Source organism: Rhea americana, unplaced genomic scaffold, assembly GCF_003343005.1.
Source record: "Rhea americana isolate MKP2758 unplaced genomic scaffold, rheAme1 scaffold_564, whole genome shotgun sequence".
NCBI lineage: Eukaryota > Metazoa > Chordata > Aves > Rheiformes > Rheidae > Rhea > Rhea americana.
Genome location: NW_028186717.1, coordinates 60,906 through 76,000, shown reverse-complemented (window position 1 = coordinate 76,000; position 15,095 = coordinate 60,906). Strand labels below are relative to the sequence as shown.

The 15,095-nt window shown below is 44.4% G+C and overlaps 2 protein-coding genes across 3 annotated transcripts; both read left to right on the top strand.

The window, feature by feature from the left end:
* The first annotated feature begins 436 nt into the window (after window positions 1-436).
* LOC146587825 (Fc receptor-like protein 5) lies at window positions 437-6,582 on the top strand. 2 transcript variants are annotated; one of them, XM_085318945.1, is made up of 8 exons: window positions 437-497; window positions 1,357-1,395; window positions 3,056-3,355; window positions 3,652-3,954; window positions 4,222-4,539; window positions 5,220-5,513; window positions 5,760-5,861; window positions 6,298-6,582. In XM_085318945.1, exons 1-8 carry the CDS (start codon window positions 467-469, stop codon window positions 6,366-6,368), a joined length of 1,458 nt encoding a protein of 485 aa, XP_085175071.1. In that variant the 5' UTR covers window positions 437-466; the 3' UTR covers window positions 6,369-6,582. The 2 variants fall into 2 exon arrangements, with proteins under 2 accessions (XP_085175071.1, XP_085175070.1); XM_085318944.1 differs by lacking the exon at window positions 1,357-1,395.
* Window positions 6,583-8,866: 2,284 nt separating this feature from the next.
* LOC146587824 (uncharacterized) lies at window positions 8,867-11,558 on the top strand. The gene is given in 5 exon segments (XM_085318947.1): window positions 8,867-8,886; window positions 9,360-9,551; window positions 10,362-10,783; window positions 11,381-11,468; window positions 11,543-11,558. Coding segments are annotated over 5 exon segments (738 nt in total).
* The last annotated feature ends 3,537 nt before the right edge of the window (window positions 11,559-15,095 follow it).

The following is a 15,095-nucleotide window of genomic DNA, read 5'->3' as shown; positions in this document are numbered from 1 at the left end:
ATGTGGGTTCAGTGCCTCTTCTCCACAAAAGGTTTAAGGTTATCCATATTTTTCCTCCTAAGAAATATTTCCTATGGCTCCATACCTAATTCAAGAACTAAAGCAAAATATTCCCTTAACTGTCAGAAGGAAATTTAAATAGTCAGATATCCCGTTTAAGTAAGTGACCAAAGGAATGTAAGTGAAACTATTGGGCTGATGCAGCTGACCATAAAGTGTTAGGAAGATGTTGTTCCTCTTCTTTCTTTCTTTCTTTCTTTCTTTCTGCCTGCCTGCCTCTGCCTGCCTCTCTCTTTCTCTCTTTCTTGGCAATGAGCAGTCTGGGTGAATTGTCCTTGCGCATGTGATGGAGGGGAGGGAACACAGGCAACTGGGGTTGAACAAGAGGAAGGATCTGTTCCCTTTGTGGACAGTAACGGAAAGAGAGGTGGTAGCCAGTTCATATACCAGGGAGGATTGGTTCAGCATGGAGTCCCCTTATTTTCTGCCTCTGCTTGGTGAGTGACTGTCTTGGCCCTTGTGCTTCTTCACTCAATGTGTTCTTCTGCGATTTAACAATACTCCTCTTTTCCTCTCACTATTTCTTTGTTTCTCCACTAGGTTTCTTTCCTTTTCCAATTAGACAAATTTCATCTTTCCTCTCTTCTCCCTTCCATTTCTCCTTATTTCTATAACACTCTCTCCATCTATATACTTGTATCTTCTCTGTATATCTGTCACCTCTTCCCTTTTTCTTTTCAATTTCTTCTTCCTTTTCTTGTTATCTCCCTTTTTCATCTCTCAGGAATGGCAAATTTTAATTCCTTCTCTCTTCACCATTTCTTTGCAATTTCTTTTCTTCTCTCTTTTAGTTTTGTCTAAATATCAGTTTTCTTCCTTCCCTTTTTCCTTTTTCTTTCTTTTTACTATCTCTCTTCCTCTTTTTATTTCTCTGGCTGTTATTCTTTCTTTCTCTCTCTCTTTCCCTTTCTTTCTTTTCCCTTTTTCCTTCCCTTCCCTTCCCTGTCCTGTCGTGTCTTGTCCTGTCTTTTCCTGCCTTTTCTGTCTTTGTGTTTCTCTCTTTCCTCCTGTCTTTCTCTCTTTCTTCTATTTCTTGCCTTTCTTTCTCTTCTTCTTCATCTCTTTCTCTACCTTGCCTCTATGTAGATAAATTTCTTTTTTCTCCTATGCTCTCAGTTAGTTTTGATCCCTACTGATACAATTCCAAAATAATTGCCCTACTATTTCATTTGTATAAACCCCATCATCCCTTTACAGCCTGCTTCATTGGCACCCATTTCTTAGTGCCTCTCCAGTTTCTTTGGCATCCCTCATACCTTCCACAGACCTTTCACTCATTTCCTTTCTGTCTTTCAGCATCTCTACAGATATTTTTCCTGTATGGGTCACCTGCAGGTAACAATTCTGCATTTGGGTTAAGGATGTGGGGTAGCACATTTCTTTATTCTGTTGGGACARCTGAACATCTGGGCACATAAGAACCCATTTGACATCTGTTTCCCCAAGGATCCAAGCATTTCAAATGCTCCATATGGTCACATCCCACCCAGATTCACTTAAGAACCATCGCTGGTAGGTGGCATGTGTCAACAAGACCATAGGCAAGATCCCAGTTAACAGACCACTGGCAAAATGAGTTGCCCAAACCTCAGTGAGAATCTCAATACACATGCACCAAAACAGGGAGGATAAATATGGACCTTCAGGAGAATGAGTTTGTGCCTTCCCACTCCAGCTGTTGCCTCGGTGATCATGAGACTGAACTTTGCTTATCAGCCCAATTCGAGCAAACAGGCTAGTTCAACTGCAATAGCTATCCAAAGAAAGAATCCCGTATCACCTGCTTGGCTGTACTTTGGAAGGAAACCCAGGAGAGAGTTTAAACCTGTACAATATGAGGTCCTAGATAGAAACACAAGAAGAACATTCTAGCTGCCCGTGAGTAGCTGCAAACTCTCAGTGTGGAGCATGAAGATGCCCAACTGTTTACAAGGAAATTGCTGATGCCTCAGTTGGGGGAGGGGGGAAATAGCTTTTTGTTGACTGTTCAGTGGCTAATGCTACTTCCCCTGCCACATCCACAATATTTAGTTCCTTTTTCACAATCAAGCTGCTCTGTGCTTTATTTTGCGTGGATGTGAGTTGAAATCTAAGAGGATCTGGCTGAAACCCATCAGCCTTATCTGAGCCCTTCTCCCCTGAGACTAGGAGWCCATTTTGCCTTCTATCTGCATTTTCTTCTGTTCCACCAAGTACCACATCAGTGTTTCTCTAGCTAGTGTGTGAATTGAGATGTTGGCACCATACCTGAATATCTGATTAGGTTTTAGTGTGGACACAGCCTGATCCATTCCCTGTAGTGCTGACAAAGCAGGACACTGGGGCCGAGGAGGAGTCAAGAAGGACTCTTTCTTATACCATACATTAGCAGCAACACTATTTTGATTACATCCTAAAAGTGTGGCCTCAGCTACACACAGGCTTCTAGGAATCTATTAGTGTAGGAATTCTATTAGTCTTCTAGGAATCAGACTGATTTCATCTGATTTCAAGATTTAAACATGGTGGGAAAAATAAGTTGTGTAATTGCTTTGCATGCTATTTGGGACAGGCATGGCATGGGCTTGTGGGACTTGGTTTGGAGCTGTTTTTTCATCTCTTGCACACTTTCTGATAAAATGGAAATTAGACTCCAAGAAAACTTCTGGTTTTTTTTCTTTTTTCTTTTTTGTCTTTTTTCTTTTTTTTCTTTTTTCTTTTTTTTCTTTTTTTTCTTTTTTCTTTTTTGTGGGTGGGAAGGGAGGGGTAAAAGGGCTGCAGTTTTTGCTGACAGTAACAAGAACACACCCTGGTTTCTTCCAGTGAATTCATGAATCATTCAGGAGAGAGATTCTTATTTTAGGATGGCTGCTGCAAGCTGAGCTCATCCTTTCCTCAAATACCTGAGTCAGCATGTCTGTACCACTTTGTCACAAGGCCAGAGATATCTGCCTGCTCTGGACCATGATGGATGAAATTATCTTTGTATAAGTTGAATGTCTAACTTCCTTCCCAGACCTCCCTGCACCCCCCAACATCTTTGTGAGCCCAGAGAAAACGGAGTATCTCATTGGAGACACCGTCTCCTTCCGATGTGTGGCTCCCCCCTCAAAGGACAAGATACAGGGCTTTCAGTTCTCAGGGACAGCTGGATGGGCTGTGGACATTCGGACCTCCAAGAAAGCCTCCACCTACACCTTCAACATCACAGGGCCAAAGGATGGTGGGTCACACACATGCAGATACACTATAATAGATCGGCTCCTTAGATCAGTCCAGTCTAAGGAAAGCAAAGTGATCATCATCAGTGTCAAAGGTAAGCTATGGATCACTCTTTTTCTTTTTCCACCTTCTCTAACAGTTTCCTCATCATACCTCCTTTTGTCTACAGATTTCCTAAAAGTCKCAGACCTGCAATGACTCTTTGATATTTAATAAAGAATATCAAAAGTGGCACTCTTCTCTTTTGCAACTGCTTATTCTGAACTCTGCATGCTCAATTCTCTTTAGAAYGGTATTTGAAGATTATGATTTATGTAATAGAGAAATAGATGGTTAAAACAGGGAGGAAGAACTAAACTCTATAAGTATCTTTTTGCTTTTTCCCTTTAGACCCTCCACCCCATCCCACACTTTCTCTGAACATTTCCAGTGGAGTTGTGAGTGAGGGTTACCCTCTCCTCTTCATCTGCACGGCTCCTGGAAGCACAGTGGAGCATAGATTTCACTTCTACAAAGAAGGAGCTGAAGTCATCCCTGGATCTGAGGTCAACTCATTAGAGACAAGTGCTCAACTTAGCATCTCACAGAGCAGTCAGAATCACACAGGGAATTTTACTTGTGCCTATGAGGAGAAAGTGGAGGGGAGATGGATCCTGTCTTACATGAGCAGTGTTGTGACTGTCTTTGTGAAAGGTAATGCCTTAGCAAAAGGAATGAGGATAAACTGCACAATAATGCCATGAGGGAGAGAACAAAGCTATTATCTAACAGGCCATTTGGGTCTTAAAAGGTCCTGTCACAGCCAAGATTGTTGACTGAAATCCAACATTTTATCTATCTTTCCCTCCCACTCACCCTCCTATGTGTTTTGCAGCTGGGCAACTATTGGTTATTTCCCCCTTACACAGAGCTATACAGCTGCTCTTTTAAAATTTTTGTTTTTCCAACTTTTCTCCCCAGAGCCTCCTTTTGCTCCTGAATTGGGAGTGGATCCTTCCTCTGCTGTGGTGACTGAAGGCTACCCCTTACGTTTCACCTGCATTGCCTTCAGGGATGACTCGAGGCTGAGATTTCACTTCTACAGGGATGGGGTTGAGATCCCATCAGGACAGGCAGGCTCAGAGACCACTACCATGAACCCTGGGAATTTCACTGAGCTCCTGTTCCCGCAGACTCCAAGGAGGTTCAGTGGGAAATTCAGTTGTGGATTTGAGGAGGATGTGGGCGGGACATGGGTGTCATCACCCCAGAGCAAGGTTCTGGAGGTCACTGTGAAGGGTAAGTTTGTCTGAGGGTCTATTGTGAGTTCTGAAGACATCCAGACCTCTAGGAGACTATGTGGATATAATTATTTACACCTCCAATTCAGGACTGGTTTTGGAAGTAGATTGCCATAATGAGCAATTTTCCCATTATGAAAAATTAATGGTCAAAAATATCACCATTTTTTGTCCTTGTTTCTATCTCCTTAACTGAGGATAATTTCAATTACCCAGCTCGTCCTCAGAGTCTTCCTAAGTGGCCAGCATTACCCCTCAAAAGTCCATAGTATGGTTTCTCAGTCTTTTGCTCTGTTTTAACCCTCCTCAGACTCCCAAGGACCATTACACCTTAAATAGGTGGGTCTCAGACCTCCTAGCCATCCTACAAGTGTCTTATCTCATTCTTGAGGTTTCTGTTGGTCTCATTCCTTCCAGGTGCATTTTATTTGCTCCTCTAATTTTGCCTTTGTCCACACTTTGCAGCCTTCTAGCAGAGGGTGTATCCTTAAATGCATTTAGTTTGCAACACACTGAACATAGTGCTAYAATGATACCCCTCACCTGCCCATGAAGGTATCGTTCTCTACTCYTGGAGGAAAGGAGCTGTGGGTAGTTTTCCTTTCAACTCGGAGGTCCTGGTTGAGTCTAAGACCACAGTTTCTTTTGCTAACTCATCTTCTGTGTTTCTTTTATTAGATCCCCCTGCTCAGCCAGATCTGATTTTGAATCCTCCATCTGGAGAAGTGAGGGAAGGGGATCCCTTACTTATCACTTGTGTAGCCTATGGTACTAGTGGTGAATGGAAGTTTTACTTCTATAAAGATGGGACAGAACAATTCTCAGAGGCTTGCACAAGGAACCACTCTTTCTTCAGCATCCCAGCAGTTGAATCATCTGTGACAGGGCAATTCACYTGCAGGTATGAGGAGAGAGTCAGTGGAAAGTGGATTCCATCACCCCTGAGCCAGGCGACGGTGGTCACCATGCAAGGTGAGTCTCTATAGCCAGTCCAAGCTTTTCCCAGGCTAAATCACAACCAGAAATATTATAAGTCCCTTCAAGTTGCATTAGAGACACATTCACACACTCAAATGCCTAAACTGCTTTACACTTGGTCTAGTTCCATCTCATCGTCAGTATGCAAAAATGGAAAGTTTGGCTTTGTAGATGCATGAACTGAAGCTCTCTTGCTGATAGTTCACAGTTGTTTATCTTTCCTAATCATCTGATAAACAGCCTCATCTCTGCCCATCCCATTGGTGACTGGATGTGCAGCTGCTGCAGCTGCTCTGGTTCTGGTGTTGCTGCTGGCTGCCTGTATCTGCCAGAGGAGGAGAGGTAAGTTATGAGTACAACGGAAAAAAAAAGGATTCAGGCTAGCTAAGATCAGAGGATACTTTTGAGAGGAAAGGAGATTGTGACACTGATGAGAAGAATATGTACAGTCAAGGGGCGAGTGTTCCTGCTCCTAGTATGCCTTTGGATTGTGGGTCCCTCCAAAGTATTGATCACAATTTAGTCCACAAAAGGTTGAGCCTGCAGAGCATTCTCCCACAAACCCATRCTGTGATCTAATGTGATGGTGGCAGCCCATACTGGCAATATCACCTCAACCCTAACTCTGATCCTTGGAGTGTATGATGAGAGCAACACCACATTGACTAACAAAGCAGACATTTGTGGGGCCTTCTTTGAGCCTTATCAGATGGTGACAGCCCATTTTTATGAAACTACATGTTTTAAACAGAAATTCTTTCATTTCTTTCTTTACTAGGCCATGTTCACTGGAAGGGACTTCACAACAAAGATGACACAAGTGCTTATCCTCTTGCCCTGGTCAGTTAAACTGGTATTTGATCTCAGGAGTGCTTGCTCATGTCTTTGCTCAAAAAAATGCAGTCATTTTCAGCCTCTTCTTCACTTCAGTGGAGCAAGAAAGAAGACAAAAGTAAAGAAAAGGATTGTTTCTRTTCTTCTTTGCTTTGAACACTCAATTCAGAGTTCACTTTGTAAATGCCCCTGTCCATCTTGTCAGTAAATCTCTCTTCAAGTCCAACAATGTTTCTTTCTCTCATTCCCTTCCACCATCTTTCTGAGCCTGCTAGAAATGGGGAAGTTTGTCCCAGGGCAAGGGTTGGTCTTATCTATACTGGCTTATGGTGCTATCCCATGCAGAGGACATTTTCTTTGGTCCATGAACCTAAAGGGCAGACAGCAAAAGTTTTGTCCAAGTACTATTAATGGAGATGAATCCCACTCCTCCAGTCTCTTCTAGTTCACTATTTTAACTGAATGTTGATGCATTTTAAGTGAGTCCTTTACAGCTCCTTAATAATTGAAGAGGAGGCCTACACAACAGCTGATGCTATCCTGGCTCTGGTGTAACACAAAAGAGTATTAAGGAAACAATTTGCCTCTTGGCAAATGTCCCTTCCTGGCCCATTTTGCAGTTGGCCACTGGACTATAGACATGTCTAGTCATGGCACACTTTGAGAGTCACAGGCATATTAGGAACTGGGAAAAAAAATGCAAGGGAAAGGTGCCTGATCAGCTGGGAAAATCAAGAACAAGAATGAATTTATTGCTATTGGTTCCAATCATCACAAGACATAAGGAAGGTGCCTAAGGCAGGAGAAAGTAGAGACAGATCCCTTCTTTCCTCTGGGTTTAGTGATGGATGCGATGGGTTGTGGTTAATGAGGCAAAGACAATGCCCCAAAATGATCCAGAGCATATGAGGAGGAAAATATCACTAAAAATGTGAAAACCACGTCTACAGCAACCCTGATAWTGTATCTGAGCAAAGTGCCTACCGAACCAATGTGACTGCCAAAGCCAAAACAATAGGAACATGCCTCTGGAAAGGAGGAAGGAAGGAGAGAAGGCAAGACATTGCCTCAGTCTGCCACACGCCTCTGAATATGTGCAGTATCCAGGGTGTAATTTCCCCCTGTCTCCAGCTGTGGCTGGCGACATATGTTTAATCATGCAGCATTTCCTCTCTCTGCCCCTCGTGACCACCTAACTCAAGTCAGATGGATGGAGAGGGAAGGACAGAGTGACCAAACAGTAAGTTACTCGCCTGGATAGTCCAGTATAGAGCTATGACCACCTGCTGGGCCATGGTGGCATGTTAATCTTCCCCTTCGTGATGTTCCGCAGTGAGTACTGGTCTCCTTGCCTTGCACTGTTTCTTCTTCTTCTTCTTTTGTGTATCTTTCTCCTATTTTTTCTTCTCTCTTCCCTTCCCTTCTCTTCTCAGTTCTTTCCTTTTTCTTTGTCTCTATCCCTTCTCCTTCTGCCTTCTGCATTCTGTTCCTCTCTTCATCTTTCTTGTTCTGCCCTCACCTCTTCTTTCTCTCTCTCTTCTGACTTCCAGTCCTGTCTTTCCTCCTCTCCTTCATCTTTCTCTCTATTTCTGTCTTCTTGTGTTCTCTGGTTCTTCCTCCTCCCTGCCCCACYATGCCCTCCCCTCTCCTGTTTTACCCTTACCTTTCCTTCCCTCCTTTCTCCTGTTATATCCTCTCTCCAAACAATCCCCCTTTTCCCTCTTCTCCACACTCATCTGTCTCCACACTGCTGCACTTAATTCTTCTCTCTCTTACTCTCCTCCAGCCCCTAAGTAGCTCCTACCCCTCCAGCCACTAAGTAGCTCCTGCCCCACCAGATGGCCTATAAGGAAGGTAATACCTCTGGGGATCCTGTGGGTTGGGAGAGGGTGTCCTTACAGAGAGACTGAACTACCTGGGGCACACRACCCCAGGATCACTAGTCCAGATCCAGGGCTTTGGGACACATTGATGTGATCACCTGGGAAGTCCTCAGCCTCTCTCCCCTTCCCAGTACGCCAAAAAGAACCCACTAATGAAATTAATTGTTAGGGCTTTTGATTTATCTCACTTCAGTGAAATCCCACCTGAATTAAACCCACTTCTGTGATGAGTGGTTCATGCTCTCTCCCTCTGGAAACCCCTTGAGCACGAGAACATTCCTCGGTCCTTCCCTTCCTATATTGGATGCTCCCAGTTTGAGTGCAGGAAGATGATATTTTTGTGGCGTTAGAAGTGTGGGCATTGTGGTTTCTACATGACTACTGCAGATGGGTATGAGCCTTCACCCTTTGCTTTTTCACCACCCTCTCATTTTATATTTTCAGAAAGTGATGATTCCTGTTAGAAAACCTCACTTGAAAAGACATTTCTGTTTGTCTGGAGTGGAGGAAGGTTTAATTGTTTCCTTTGCCCCATTGCGTCCCACTGTGGGACACTCCTAGTGCATCCAGGGGTCAGAGAAAGATGAAGACACTCTGTCTAGCATATTCACAGAGCTTTAAATTCAGGGTATGGCTGGACCTGGAGTGATGTGAGCTGCAAGTTTTGCTTAAAGGTCCCAGAATCTACACCTAGTTGAAGAATCAATAGTAATAAGTGAAATCCTTGGAGGGGATGATTTTGGCAGTCTTCTCTGTCCTTCCTTCTTGCCTCCGTATCACTACAGGACCTGAAAAGGGCCATTAACACCCCTGAGAAATGCATAGGAAGAGCCAGACAACCACTTGCCCCTTGTTTGCCCTCAGCTTCTTTTCCTACACTGCCAGATAACAGTCCAAGGCAGTGGCTGACCAGCTGTTGCTGACTCACATAGAGACAAAATGAGTCACAGCCTAGAGAAACTTCCATTTAATTAAATTCTATTTATGATTTTGATATCTTATTCTTTGAAACAAAAGCTAATTTCCATCTCTCCTGTGGAGTTACTCCTCGCTTCTTCAGCCCATTTCACCTCATCTTTGTCCCTTCATTGAAGCCCTACCTGTCTTCTTCTCTATCCACTAGTGAACTCAGTTGTAGCCCCTGCTCTCTCTCTCTTGATTCTTCAGGCAAAGGAGTATTTCCTTGGAGACACTGTTATGCTGGTGCGCACCAGTTGTACCAACTTTTTGGTGAGGCCAACTGGGCATTGTCAGAGTTTAGCTGGAGGAACAGCTACACCCACAAGTTCACCCTCTCTCAGATGTGGCATAGACAGCAACATTTTTGCAGCTATACCCTTTAGAAAGCCCAGAGGTCTTTCAGGTCTCACCCAGTGAAAAACTGATGATCAATATTGAGGATGAGCAATAGGATTTTCTTTCTCTATCTCTCTCTGCTTTCTCCCTCCTGAAAAGTCATATGCCATAATGGATACCAGATATACTCACCCAGTATGACACTCAGTTGCCACTGATGTGAGCAGTATACGAGTGACAGGCCCCAGAGATAAGTCCAATCCATACAGTTGCCCTATAGCCTATAGGATAYCTGGTGGAGTAGCTATCTGACTGGGATGAGCATGAAGTTGAAGGGGGATGCCATCTAGTCAAGCTGGCTGGAACCACTTTTTCTATCATGGTAGGAAGGTTACAATCTGAAGGTTTCACAGAATCACAGAATGGTTGAGTTTGGAAGGGAGCTCTGGAGATCATCTAATCCAACCCCATCCTGCTCAAGCAGGGTCACCTAGAGCATGTTAGACAGGGTCGCATCCAGCCAGGTTTGGAATACCTCCAGAGAAGGAGAATCYGCAACCTCTCTGGGCAATCTGTTCCAGTGCTCTGTCACCCTCACAAGAAAGAAGCACTTCCTTATATTCAGGCGGAACATCCTATATTTCAGTTTGTACCTGCTGCCTCTTGTCCTGTCTCATAACACCACTGAAAGGAGTTTGGTCCCATTCCCTTGACACCCTCCCTTCAGGTATTTGCAGACATCAATAAGATCCCCTCTCAATCTTCTCTTCTCCAGGCTAAACAGGCCCAGCTCTTGCAGTTTCTCCTCATAAAAGGTTACTGCACACAGTGGAAAAGTAAACACTTGGAGATCCATTTTTGTTCTCCTTATTCCTACATCCCCATTCTTTATTTCCCTTCCTTGTTCACATCCTCTYCCCCAACCATTGCTGATCGTGGATTCTCCCCTTGGAGAGATGATGAAGGGAGATCTCCTAAGGATCATCTGCAGGACCCCTGAAAATTCCATCAAGCAGAGGTTTCACTTCTACAGGGATGGGGGGAGAATTTCTCCCAGGAAGGTGAGCTCTGAGAACAACAAATCTGAGAGAGAAGACATTTTGAAGAATGCCATGGTCCTCCACTTTCTGCATGCTGGTTTCCAACACAGAGGAAACTTTATCTGCAAGTATGAATAAAAGATACATGGAAGGTGAATCCCCTCCCTCACAAGCCAAGCCAGGAAGGTCAATATTAATAGCAACAAGAGAGGTGAGCTGGCCACCCATTCATCCACTGACCCATCTATCCATTTGCACATCTATCCATCCATCCACTAAGTAGTCCATTTCATTATCCCCTCTCTGTGTCCCTCCATTTATCCTAAAACTAGCCCATTCCATCACCTATTCATCCATCTACGAACTAGCTAATTCCTCCATCTTTTCATTTAGCAGCTGGTCTGTCTGTCCAATCATCCATCCTTCCAAACATGAACTAGCCCAACTGGTCTTCCACCCACCCATTCCTCTCTCCTTCAATTCCTCCATCATCCCAGCTATCTTTCCAGCCACCAACTAATCCAACCATGCCTCTCTCCATTCTTCCAACTCCATGTCTCATCATCCTCTCTTTAACTTTCTAAGTCATGTCTCTAAAAACAGTCAATGCCTTCTGCACACAGGAACAAGTTGGGAGAATCCTTGGGTGTTCTGCCCTCAGGAACTAAAAAGGATGAATGAAGAAGGGACAGAGAAATGGAAAGAGAGATGAGGACAGAAAGAGAAAGAAAGAGGTCACATCCTTCCCACCATAAGCATGTATTAAAACTATCCACACTTTCATCCAGCCCATCCTTTCCCCTTGCAGGAAACAATTGCTTCCTTCTTTTATGTTTCTTGATTGTGGGTGGCTGCTTCTTCACCATCAATGGCCTCATCCTCCTCTTCTTCCAGATGTTGGTGAAGGGGGAAACAGCCTACATTATTCCTTCCTGGAACACACCTCTCTTTCTGTCTCTCCTTCCCACAGATWCCCCATTCCCTAATCTGGAAGCAGATTCACTAGAACTTCCCAAACATCTTGTAGATCCCTGTCCACTCTGCAACCCTAGCTAAGCACTCAGCATCATAAGTATGAGCAGGATGAGTGAAAGAAGACATGTTGGGCACTTCCARTCCCTCAAGACCACTCTCCACATAGACCACATCCAGAAAGGCTGATATGCAGTTGTATCAGACTCAGGCTGTCGGATAAATCAAGAACTGTTTCCTGGGAGAAAGGAAGTGGGAGAGAGCATAGAAAAGGGTTATTATTTTACATGGGAAAGAAGTGGGAATAAGGAGACAATGGTGGTAAGAAGTGTGAGAGAGAAAGAGGACATCAGCAAAAGAAAGAGAAGAGGAGAGAATGAGAAATGAAAAAAAATAAAAAATATAGAAAAAAGTGAGAATGAATGAAAGAAAAGGAGGAAAACAAGGATATGAATGAAAAATCAAAGGATGAAGAATGACAGTGAACGAACGAATGAAAGAGTGATGAGGAAGGAATGGTATGCTTGGATCAAAAGAAGGACACAAGGATGGGAAGAAAGGAATAGCAAGTTAGAAAGGCAATGGAGGAGTGTGGGGGAAGAGAGAAAGGAAGAGAAGAAAGCAGGTAGAAGGAGAATCATCAATCAAAACCAAGTCTTTTTGTGTACCATTAAACTAATGTCACTATGTTTCCTTCCTGCTTGGGATTGCCCCTGCCTTTGGTGTTGGGCAGTGCTACCTAGGAGGTACAGCAAGTTTCTGGAGAGCCATGGCAGATGGAGTAAGGGATTGTTGGGGAGAGTGCCAATGCATGGATTCTCTGAGATAGCAGTGAAGATGCTAGAGATGGGAAAGACTAGGGGAAAATGGATGATAGCGGGGACATAGAGGGCAATTCAGAAGTATGTGGAACAGTGCAGGTATAAGGAGGACTGTGGGAAGAGTATATGGGACACTATGGGGACATGGGGTTCTATGAGGCTGGCACTGTGTGCTTATAGAATATGTGCAGATGGGATATGGCATTTTGGAGGGCTATATGTATGAGATCTGGGGAGCTGTGTGGATGGAATATGGAGGCTGTGGAAACATGGGGGTTGGAGTATTGGATTTGTGATAAGGTATCAACTCAGTAGAAGTATATTGGGCACTTTGGGAGTATAGTGTCTGTGGCATGAGATATGGATGGACTTCAGGGTTATGGGAAGCTGTAGTAATGTGATATAGGGACTGTGGATGGTATATAGGGTTTGTGGTGATATAGGGGCCTGTGGAAAAGAATACTACAAGGTGGGGTTAGGTGATGAGATACAGGGGATATGGTGATATGGGAATCTGTGGGAATAAGATAGGGGATGGTGCTATATGGGGGTAGTGGGAAGAAGATACAGGACATAGTGGAGAAATGTGGGGCTGGGGGCATATGGAAATACAGAGATGACATCTGAGTCACTAGGAATGGAATATGTGGAACTATGAGGATAATGGCAGGATTATGAGGAGTGAATGTGGGGCACTGTGGGTGCGGGGAAGGCTGTGCAAACATTACATGCCGTAGGGTTGGCTGTGGGAAATAATATAGGAGGGAGCTGTGGGATAAACATGGGGGCTGTAGTGATGGGATACTGGCAGGGTATGGAAGTGTATGGAGCTGGAGGATATGGGAGTAGGTTCAAGATACAGGTGGTAGCAAGGATATGGGGGCCTTTAAGGGTATGACAGGCTACAGAGATGGGATATGGGGGTGCGGGGATTAAGTAGGGGGAGACACTGAGAGTATCTGGTGTTGCAGGATRTGGGAATGAGATAAATGGTTCTATCCCAAGAACTGTCCCCTTCAACCTTCTTCCACTTTATCACTACCTTGCAGTTGTCCTTCCTTCCCCTCCACTCTCTTCCGCTTGGGCCCTCATCCCTATGGGAGCCGAGGACAGAGGAAGAAAGAAAAAGCATTGATGAAGGGGGAGGAAATATGTGTCCYTCCTAATCCAATGTGTTTGCCCCAACCTTATTACTCAGCTCTTGGGGTTTTTGTCCCCCATCTTTGGAAGACACAAGGGAAAGAGAGTAAAGAAAGAGGACACAGTCTGATCTGAGGTGATGGAGTACAGGGCAGACATGGGGGCTATGAGGTGAGTATGGAGCTGGTAGTGGAATTGGGGTTATGTGGTAGGAGTGGGACTATGCAGTGTATGTTGTTCTATGGGGTTGTCCTTGGCCTACGGGATGGGAAAAAGGCAATAGGCCAGATGTTATGCTACAAGGTAGGAGTGGGCTATGGGATGGTAGTAGGGATATGGGGTGGCTGTTAGGCTATAGTGTTGGTTTGGGGAGGGGGGCAAGTGATAGGTTATGGAATAAGAATGAAGTAATATGGGTTTTCTTTGGGTTATGAGGTAAGAATGGGACTTGGGGGTAGGTGTTAGGAGAAGGGGTATTGGGTGAATTCAATTGGGTGAATTGGTGTAGAATTTGGCTATATGTGGTGTGAGTGAGTCTATGGGAAGAGACTGTGATTATCAGGTAGGCATTGTGCTCCAAGGTGGAAGTGAGGTTATGGGTTGGAGTGGGGATATAGTTTAGGCTTTGTGTCATGGAGAAGTGGGCTATGACATGGGAAGGGGTTATGGTTTGGAAGTGGCACTATAGAGTGTATGTTTGGCTATGATGACAGAGGAGGGACATGGGACTAGAGAAGGCTATTGAGTGGGACTTCATTGTGGTTTGAGTGACTTGTTTGGTGGTACTGTGGCAGCTGGGTGGTAATAGGTCCATGTTATAGGTGTGGGAATTTGAAGTGGGCTTCGGACTATAGGGTGGGAGTGGTACTGTGGATGGGTATTTGACTATGATGCATGAGTGGAACTATGAGACTGAAGTGAAACAATGTGTTCAGCATTGGGATATGGACTTTTAGTAGGCTATGGGGTTCGACTGAGGCTATGGGGTATGCACTGGGCTCTAAGGTACATACTGTGCTATGCAGGGCCCAATCTTAACCCTAAGCATGAGAGTGGAGTATGGGGTTAGGCATTGGTCATCCTTTGTGATTGGTCTATGGGATGAGAGTGAGGTTATGGAATAGGTGTTGGACTACCAAACACAAATGAACAATGGAGTGACAGTGAGGCTATATGGAAGGCATCAGGCTGTAGGATGAGTTGTATACTACTGAGTTGCAATGCAGTTACAGAATAGGACAGATGCTATGGGACAGTCTTTAAGTGCTGGGATGTGAGTAAGGCTATGGGATGGAAATGAGTTTTGGGGCATCTCTGAGGCTGAAAAGGGGAGTATGTTATGATTTGGGACTGAGTGTATAGATTGGGAGTGAGATACAAATTGCCAGTGAGACTAAGATTCAGATCTTGTGTTATGGAATGGGATTCAAACTACGGGGTGCATTTTGGCTTATGTATTTTGAGTGGAGCTATGAAGTGGCAGCAATGTATGTTATGGGAGTAAGGCTATGAGGTGGGAATGCAGTACAGAGCAGGAATGAGTGTATGGCTAAGCACTGGGCTATAGGGTCGCATTGTGATTATGAGATA